The sequence below is a fragment of the Penicillium canescens genome (genome assembly GCF_028828765.1).
Source record: "Penicillium canescens strain IBT 15451 chromosome Unknown utg000012l_segment0_segment0, whole genome shotgun sequence".
NCBI classification, from domain to species: Eukaryota; Fungi; Ascomycota; class Eurotiomycetes; order Eurotiales; family Aspergillaceae; genus Penicillium; species Penicillium canescens.
This window is the reverse complement of record NW_026703974.1, coordinates 254,796-264,259: the sequence shown is the minus strand read 5'-3', so window position 1 is coordinate 264,259 and position 9,464 is coordinate 254,796. Positions and strand designations below refer to the sequence as shown.

Sequence of the window (9,464 nt, the reverse complement as noted above, 5' to 3'; positions counted from 1 at the left end):
AGAAGTATTTCACTACGCGCCAGAAAATCAAACACTCGAACAAGTTTTGGTTGAGATAATTACATTTAAAATTGATAGGCTAGGTGGGGTGCGACGCTCGCTTGTGTGCGCCGCTCGCATGTGAAATACGTTACGCAGTGCGCTTAGCTAATATGTGAAGTGAACATGCACAGTCATTATGGCTTATGCATGTGCTCAGCTACTTGCGCACTGAGCGGCCCAAGGCTTGCCGTATGGCCTTAGGCACCCTCAGACACCTAGCATGTCGGAATCCTGACATGAACCTAAGACTAACGTATTCCACAAGCGAGTGGATCACACAGGCGAGTGGATCACCGCAAAACACATAGTAAATGCGATAAATTACAGTTTTATATCTTAACAGCAACGTTTTTATTTTATCTCGTTGCTTACCGATAGCTATTGATAAGACTTATTAGCACTATGTTTCAATTTTAAAGGAATCAAAAAGCCATACTATCATCATGTCGAAAATTACTGAAAATTACACCGCTATGAGCTAAAAATATATATATCTCAATCACGACGTCATAAGAATTCTCCAAAACCGCTAAAGAGGCTAGATATCACCTAAAAAGCATTGTGCTGAAAAGAAGACCCCCAGTAGACCATGGTTGTGGAGATATAAAGCTGTAATTTATCGCATTTACTATGTGTTTTGCGGTGATCCACTTGCCTGTGTGATCCACTCGCTTGTGGAATACGTTAGTATTTCTTGACACCTTTAGTCATATAATTCATCCGGGAAGATAACATCGAATCGCATTAAAAATGAACCCTAAGGTGTAAAATCCGGGCCGGCCCTCCCGTATTCGCATATCATAACCGTTAATAGGTATCAAGTCTCAGCATATATCGGTAAACATCTTCCTGTAGGCACGTAAAAATATCCAACTGTCAACCAGAGATCCCACCTAAAATTCTAACCTACACCGTAACCCTCCGCTCCTTCAAATACTCATAATCATCCATCGCATCCCTAGTAGCCTTCTCAAGCACAGCAGCAACCTCATCCCCAAACTCAACCTTCCACTTCGCAACCTCAACATCAACATCAACACCAGCAGGCGCTTTATCCTTAACAATACCAGTGGACGCCTCAAGCGTAGAAAGCATAATAGCAGCAGCACTCCTCTGCCTCTCAATTTCCGCTGCATCTCCCTCACTCGCGCCCGCCGACCAAGTCTCAGACTTCTTCTCAATAACCCCATTCCCACCCCACTCAAACTGCATAGACCCAGTATCAAGCCCAGCAAGCTCACAGAAACGCACCATAACAGCAGGGTTATGGATCACATCATTGGCATCAATAACCAACGGCTGACTTGGCACATCCGGCTGCTCCATCGCCCAGTCGAACAGCTGGCGTGTCCACGACATACTCATGTTTGCCATTCCCATACCCTTTATACCATCTTCGTCGATATAACCAGCCTGCGATATCTTCTGCATGGCCCGATACAAGGATGGCCATGCCAGTGCTGGGTGACGGATGATGAAAGCCAGCTTCCACGTGCGTAAATACGGATCTGGAAGGATGGTATCGTTGTGCGCGGAGAAGGTCGGGGCGCCGTAGCTGTCCGGCGTGGTGACGTGGAAAGTCTTCATATCGTCTGCTTTATTGGAGCCGTCACGCATGCTGGTGAAGACGCCAGGGTTTGTGAACCAGAAGGCGTGTTCTTTGGCGAACATGATTTTGTTCTCGGCGCGGGCGCGTGCTGAGTAGGCTTCCAAGTTGTCGAGGCTGACTTGGAAGGCGTTTTGGACTTCGGTTTTATCGTTGTCAGTCCATTGTGAGAGCGGTTTGTTTAGGCGGCTTTCTTTGCCGGCCGCCACGAAGGCATCGAAGAAGAAGTAGCCGCCCTTTGGGCTAGTTAAGACGTTTGGTTGGTTTGGGATGTTGAGGATCTTCAGCAACAGGTTGGAGGCTGTGCGGGGTACACTGATGAGAAGGAGGCGATTGGGCTGGTCATTTTGTTCGGGCCTGGTGATAGCCATTGTGTATGGTTTTGTTGTTGCTTGTACACACTTTGAATGGTCGGATTTAAGCTTAAGTTGATGCGGTGCAATGAGAAGACGAGAGATGACTACGTTCTGGAGACGGATGGCGTGATCTCTCTTAAATAGATTGAACTTCAGTGCAGATCATCTCTACATGTGGTCAATTTTCTAGTCTGTCTCGTCGCAGACCGCTCCACCGACGTCGTGTGGAGCAAGACTGCCACGTTGAGTAGTAAAAATCTCATCCGGAGGGGGGTACATCCGCTTTTTCCGTACTGTAAGGAATCATGCACAAATGGACCTTCGGCCACAAAACAGTCCGATCGGCCTTTGTCCCCGTTTGTCACCGAGGGTGGAGCCGTCAATGTCCGTTCGTTTGAAGTCCGCAATTGGTCACGCCGTCACATTGAGTGATGGTCAGTGGGGTTTACTTTTCAGACAAGTTATGTTCCGAACTGCGTCGGACGTTCAAGAGTCCGAGCCGTCGTATGACCTACAGTGTCATTAATACCAATATCTCTCGGAAGAGGTACATGGTCATAGTCGAGTTTTGCCTGATCTAAAAAGACCTTGAATGTGGGACGTGTGTTTGGTTAAACTGGAAGATTCGCCCGCGTCAATCTTAAACTTTGTCGGGTCCACTGTGGAATATATCCAAATGAATCCATTGGAGTACTTGAAGGAAGCCGCACTCCGCACTCCCGTTCCATCTCAAAACCAGCGTGTTGAATAAGGGCCCGAAGATTGTGACTGGAAGGCCAACACAGACATACGTTGCCTCATCAGGGCTCTCTGGACGCACGACCTTGAGTACCGATTTAGCCTCTTCAATTGATCTTGAATCAAGAACGACCGAGTCGGATACCCAGAATTCGGTTGACCAGCGGTTGGAAGAAAGTGGCGGAGGTTAAAGAGGGTTCCGCTGAGACGTTTGTTTGCTTCTCTTTCTTCGCACCGAGAAGGATAAACTTCAAGTTTGCCGAATGCGCTATCTCCAGAATTCCAATCTGATAGTCATGCGGTTCCAGATTCGTGAGCTGTGCTTGAGGGAAGACATGAGTGAAGCCATTCTCGATGGATACGAATTTGCCTTGGCTATCAGCTTTGTTTGGTGGATGACCTTGTTGAATCAGTGGAAGAGAGTGTGTTGAAATTTAGAATGTCTAATGATGGAGGATGAATGAAGCATGCAAAACAGTCTATTCCAGAGAGGTGTTTAAGTCTGGTCTCTTTCTCAACGAGAAAGAGACCCTATTTAAATGGAAGGATTTCCCCTGAACTATACTCCTTTTGAGGAAGGATTCAAGCTGACTGATTCATGCCTGATATATCTGGTATACACCATCTAACGTGGTCTGCAAGCGAGTGGGCCATCTCAAAACACCATAGTAAATGCGATATACTACAATGTTATATCTCAACAACCACGTCTTTGTTCTATTTCATTGCTGGTACTTGGGCTCCGTTTTCCACTAGAATTTTCGTTGCGTTGTAAGAGCCATACTCAGCAGCCCAGGAGAGAGGGGTACGTTTGTTTTGATCGTGGTCGTCTATTGGGGCGTCTATATCCAGAAGTTGTAAGAGAAGCTCAGTACAGTCCCCCATAGCGGCGTAATGGATGAGAGACCTCTTGAAAGGGCCCCTTGAGTTGCATATGCCATGGGATTGGACCGACTTGTGAGTTGCTTCGAGGAAAGCCATAATGTTCTTGTCCAGCTTATTCATCTGGATACTTTTGAGGCGTTTAAATTCTCCATCCATGGTTGTGGTGGATTGAGAGGACATGGTTTTTAGACACTTCGAAAAGCCAAAGGTCAGGGTTGCGAGAAAGAAACTTTCAGAGCCCATGGCCAAGCTGGGGGATCATAGGCTATATAGTAATGGTGGGAGAGGATGTCCCATATCTCCCAAAGTAAAAAATATGAATATGCTTTCTGCTATCCATGTGCTTTTTGGCGGGTTATATTTCATTTTAGTGATGCAGGATGCTACTTGGAAGCACAGGAGTAAGGTTCAAGGGCATTCTGTTTTATCAGTACATGTTTCATGGCCTCGGCAAATTGCGGCTGCCGGCCACAACATACAGTATGCAGCGAACTGTTGGGTTGAAGAGACGAAAAGGCTAACAAATAGCCAGAGGCAACTCACCCGCACCGTGTTGTAGTGCCTCAGAAACATGAATTAAATCGTTCAACACAGTATGTTGTAGGGACTGTTATAGGGACAAAGGCTAGCGCGGCCTACTTCCGGAACAAGACCGCCGGCCACACGCGACCTGATACGCCTCGTAATTGGATACATGGGTCCTCGGTTATGAATAGCATAGCTCTATCAGAATGGACAAAAACCAAGGTCGAAATCTATGGTTGTGCATTTCGTGCCCCGCGTTATCGTAGACGCGGCACATCACTTCGATAATGGCCTGCTACGCCACAAGTGTCCAAGTGCATATCCAGTCCTCACTTCTTCAGCCACGACGACACGCCATAAAGCTGTAACAAGCCATTTTCCTTCGGCCGGGTTGTGAGGTGTGATCTGGTGAGATGTTGAAAGGAAGTACCTCAGAACTCCGGAGCTCATCTGTTCTGAAAAGGTTGCCCGCATGTTCTAGCCCTAGATACGTCAAGGGTTATTGGGCAAGCATCAAGTTGTCTTAGCTGGCCTAAACTGATCTAACCGATTCCTGACCGCATAGTGAGCCTCAATATCCGACCATACTTGCCAAAGTGTTAATCTCCCATGCACCTCAACTTTGGTCAGCCGACTGACATTTTTAATTCAATATGTGCCCCCTACAGACGATCTGAAGGCTCTCAGAAATCTCGGTAATTCTATAAAAGCCTCTGTCATCCTTCCTCGTTTTGCTCGACTACACACAACGCCAAATCAATCGGTTAAGAAATACAGGACACAAGACGCAACACACAATATTTTCGAATTTTAAGTTCCTGTAATTCGTCTAAGACAAGGAAAATGCGTTTCTCCATCGTTATGATTCTCGCCAGTGCCTATGCAAGCGTATCTCTCGGCGGCACCCTTGAGATCATTGATATTGATGGTCAATGCGCGATATGGTCCTATGACAACCACGGCTGCACGGGACCTTCAGCATTCTTTGGCCAGCTTGAGGGAGAAAAATGCTCAAGTAAGTGGACTTCTGGCATAAGAGTCAGCAAAAAGAGTTACTAACAAACTCGCAGCGGTGAACGAAGTCGGAGACCGCACCCATCGCTATCCTGTGCACGGGGTAGAGGCTTGTGGCACGGAAGACAATTCGTCAGCTGCATGGATTCAGGTGAAGGATACGGGGGTGGTCACCTTCTCCAATCACCAAGGAGAAACGTCGTCATGTACATTAGACAACGGACTCAAGCATGGCAGCCGATGTATTGCTCCTGACACGATATCCTCCACCAAGGCGTCCTCCGCTTTGACGACACCGAAGTCTTCGTCATCAGTGTCGGAGTCGTCCTCGACTACCTCCCAGACCGCACCTTCTTCTGATTGTTCCGCGGATTGAGGAAACGTGAAGAACAAGTGGCAAAGTGACATCACTCTCGGTATGTACCAAGCATACCCTTCACTACTTTGCAGGGGGATGGAATTTTAGGCTTTCTATTAGTTATGTTCTTCAATGTCCGGTTTTGTTTCCTTTTGAACATTATATGTAGGCAAATTAGACGGAAACGTGGACAGCAATGCAATTGAGTTAAACTGGATGGGTGTTCTGATAGATTTATGCTGATTCATAGGTTGTGATTCGATTCTGCATAAAGTTCTACGATTTCAGTCGGGGAGTAGCAATAGCCTGTATTGTAGCTATGCTTTATTTCCCAATTTGGGCGCTTCTCTTGAAGACTTCCATCGATATGATAGTATTCGAGACCTTGTCCCAATCCGACGAAAAGCAAATAAGGGACTTCCCATTTTCGGAAATTTGGGCCATGGTGATTGAATATGCCCTTTGATGTTGCAGGTTAGTTTGTGCGTTATATTGTCGTCCCAGGGATTGAACATACATATAATATGACGCTTTTTGAGTTTTCCGACGGTCTTCGAGCTCGACAACAAACAGCTCGCCGATCACGGGAGCACGGGTAATGCAAATACCAATGGCAGGCTCAAGAGGTATCTTGTTACCTTGAGAATCTGCCAGAATCAGTTCCGAATTCGCATGGTTTGCTTGGAGCGACTGCCTGCTTGTCCTAGCGCATTGTTTAGTCTTTCAATTTCCTTTCTTATCACTTGGACCGAGGAATCACATACAACAGATCGCCCTGTTGGGAGTAAGAAGCTATGTCGATGGAGAAACCGTGCCTGAGATTTGCAAGTTGGGGTTGGGTTGTATGCAACTCCCTGCAGTGGTATTCGACCTCTAGCACCCGCACGTAAAGTGGGTTTACGAGTGCAGCCTTGCTACTAACATCGACGGGCGTGGCGTAAGTTCTTGCTCCGGTATTTTTCCGGAAGCCAACATATCCCGGACGACCGCTACGGAACGTGCTATGACTCGTGGATTGCTGATTCCGCAGTGCAAATATTTTTATCGGCAGGGACTCTCGCAGGGCGGTCTTTGGGCCGATGGCTCGGTTTTGGGGCCCTAACAAGGAGTCATCAGCAAGCTGGTAACGATTTCTCAGTTCTGGACCGTACTCAAGATCTCTTGAGAGTTGTTAGATTGAGGGTCCCCAATTGTGAATAACCGGTCGACTATTGTGAAACAATTTGTTGTATAAAGCTCCCCGCTAACTTTGTCGAGTACTCTCGCAAGGTCCTGGTGGTCGTAGTTTCTCATAACGCATGCTAGGACTTCGGATTTCTCTGGACATACATTAGTATTAGTGTTAAAAAGAGTGCACGACGTAAGACTGACCGGATTCTTGCATACCTGAGGCGTCTTTGAAGCCCCGTTCAACGCTAGTGGGCCACCACCTAGGTTCCTCTTCCAGTCTCGATTTCACAGCAGCCAAAACCTCGTCATTAATAAAATTCCAATCAACGGCGCTTGGCCACCAATGTGGTTTGTTTTCCAATCTCAGTTTCGCAGTCGCCAGAAAGTGGTTGTAGAGCACTTCTCTATCGTTAGGGCAGAGTGCTTGGAACTCTCCATAATATTGGTCGGCGTAAGTTGGAACCGAAAAGTCGACCTTTGCGTCCATTGTGTTATTCATGGATGGGTGAAGTTTGAACGTCCAAATAGTAGGAGGGCAAGGGATTGTTTTAAACACAAGAGCAACAGATCAATCGTAGGGAAAAGTCACTGCCCTGACCTAGCTGCCGAGCGAGCTTGGAGGGCATGAAAGCTGGACCATTCCTATTTGGAGAGCCGCTAGGGGCCTGAATCCCTGTTTGGGTTTCGCAGGCATAAGCAACCTATAATCAAATTGAAGGCTTCCGACTGCAATGCGGTGAATCCAACTTTTCTTGGTTTGGTTTATCGCACTTGGCTGCTAGTAATGGAGCCGTTTACCGGATTGAGAATTTTCCCCCTGCATCCTTCAACTCCTTCCTTACGAAGACTCCGGGTCCACGTATCATGGAGCCGATAATTCCATGAATTTTGATCTCAAATGCCTACTGTCAAGGCTGACTACGTTGTTTGAATCGCACCCACATGGCGCCTTGTTCACATTCCTCGTAATTATATTGAAGACTAACGCCTGGCGGGGCCCCTCACAAAAAGCGTGGCAGCTCCTAGGATCAGTTCGGCCGATTCCAACATAAATTACATTAATTGTGTCGTAAATGGAACAGGAGTGGCAGCTTCAGAACTAGATTGCAAGCAGGTCTCGCCAACCCATGGGTGTTGGAAGCCTTGGAAGGGCGGCGCCATCCTGGCCGATAGGCTGTAGCCCTCCTGAGCCAGGAAGTGTCGGTGTTCTATGTGTACGTCTAGCCCGAAACCTCGAAATTGTCTTAGCCAATACACGTCCGGCAATTGTTTACTAGCCCCACCGCCAAGGCCTTAGCGCGACTCACTCGCGTCACATCCAATGGAATAGCTCTTACGGGGCCAAAGAACAACATCAAGCGTGTATTGGTCAAGGCAACTACAAGATTGCGGGCTAGACGCCGTAATATAAGTAGCACGTACGCTCCTTTGTATATCCTATCAAAATTTCCTGCATATCATCTATCAACTGAAAGAACTGATGTTCATATCGGCTTGGCGCATGCGAACATCCCTCAAAAGCTACACCGCATGCTCTCTGCAAGCCGGCCACAATTGCCCCACCGCATCCAGACATGAAGCCAAAGGCATGGGTATACAGATTTCCAATACCCCAAAGATATCGTAACGTCATCGGGTCTATCTTTGAGTTGGTTATGACGGAGAGCGAGTATTACGAGCTAGCCGACCCCTTGTTGAGTGGACTCACCGCCACGGAAATCTCTTTAATAGCGCACCTGCTCGGAGTCACAGAACAATTCCTCTACGCCAGCAGATATCTGAATCCGCTCAGGGAGCAGGACCCTTTCATGGTCTACTTTGAGCCACTGATCAAGAAGGGACTGCAAGTCAATTCTTGGTAGCGATATTCTGGATTTAATGGAGAGAATCCAACGTCCGGCGACGTACTGGGGCAGTCGAATTGCGGAGCTAGAGACCAATGGCGGACTCATATATACGCCTGAAATTTGGATCGTGGCAATACGGCCCAACCAGCCCACGTACGAAGCGCCAACAGAGCTCGCGGCATCTGAAGAGCCATTTGACGCCTTAGTCCAGCCTGTGGAGAGCAAATACATGTACAGAGACCCCGATACGAGCATGCCGGTGATGTGGTTAAAGGGTACGGGCGTATACTTGAGACATCGACATCCTCAAATGGAGACTCAACGGTCGAAATACATGTGTACCGTGGAATCTTCCTCTTTTGCGATCGATTGGGATGATCTTTACCAAGACATACGGCCCGGCTCTACCCTACCCTACATCGACGCTTCAGGAGAACCCCACACGATCAAATTTTCAGAGCATGATACGGCCATGGAATTCAAGTCGGATACCCATAATGAAGATCGCTCGGTTGTTTTGTGGAAGAGAATGTACGGTCCGGAGGCGAACGCGGTATTCAATGGCAGGGTGCTAGACAGAAATGGGAGGAATATTTTGGGAGAGGTTGAGTTTGCTTTCAAGTTCCCTTTTCAGAGTAACATATAACTGGGGATGACATTGTAAGTTACAATCGAAAGTCAGGCATCGAATCCACTAAAGCCGAACTGCTTAAGTCAGTTCCTATGAATATGGTATTCAAGGTTTGAGAGTATCGTCATCATCAAAAAAGAGTGGTTATCATCCTCTCAAGGCAGAAGGTGGCACTGAGGAGCCTAATTGTGGAAAGAGTAGGATGGGAAGCATGTATTTATGAATTTCTTCACCCACGACGTCACGTCCGGGTCAAATGTTCTTCCACGAGGTGCACTAATATGGTATATGC

At 47.4% G+C, this 9,464-nt stretch overlaps 4 protein-coding genes across 4 annotated transcripts; 2 read left to right on the top strand and 2 right to left on the bottom strand.

The window, feature by feature from the left end:
- Positions 1-948: 948 nt before the first annotated feature.
- Positions 949-2,019, bottom strand: N7446_014050 (uncharacterized protein; the record flags this gene model as incomplete). Its single annotated transcript, XM_058522789.1, has 1 exon — positions 949-2,019. One exon carries the CDS (start codon positions 2,017-2,019, stop codon positions 949-951), a length of 1,071 nt encoding a protein of 356 aa, XP_058364882.1.
- Positions 2,020-4,995: 2,976 nt separating this feature from the next.
- On the top strand, positions 4,996-5,542 carry N7446_014049 (uncharacterized protein; the record flags this gene model as incomplete). Its single annotated transcript, XM_058522788.1, has 2 exons — positions 4,996-5,167; positions 5,223-5,542. 2 exons carry the CDS (start codon positions 4,996-4,998, stop codon positions 5,540-5,542), a joined length of 492 nt encoding a protein of 163 aa, XP_058364881.1.
- A 1,116-nt stretch (positions 5,543-6,658) lies between these two features.
- On the bottom strand, positions 6,659-7,181 carry N7446_014048 (uncharacterized protein; the record flags this gene model as incomplete). Its single annotated transcript, XM_058522787.1, has 2 exons — positions 6,659-6,843; positions 6,896-7,181. 2 exons carry the CDS (start codon positions 7,179-7,181, stop codon positions 6,659-6,661), a joined length of 471 nt encoding a protein of 156 aa, XP_058364880.1.
- Positions 7,182-8,572: 1,391 nt separating this feature from the next.
- On the top strand, positions 8,573-9,187 carry N7446_014047 (uncharacterized protein; the record flags this gene model as incomplete). Its single annotated transcript, XM_058522786.1, has 1 exon — positions 8,573-9,187. The coding sequence occupies one exon, from the start codon at positions 8,573-8,575 to the stop codon at positions 9,185-9,187; it is 615 nt and encodes a 204-aa protein (XP_058364879.1).
- Between the last annotated feature and the right edge of the window lie 277 nt (positions 9,188-9,464).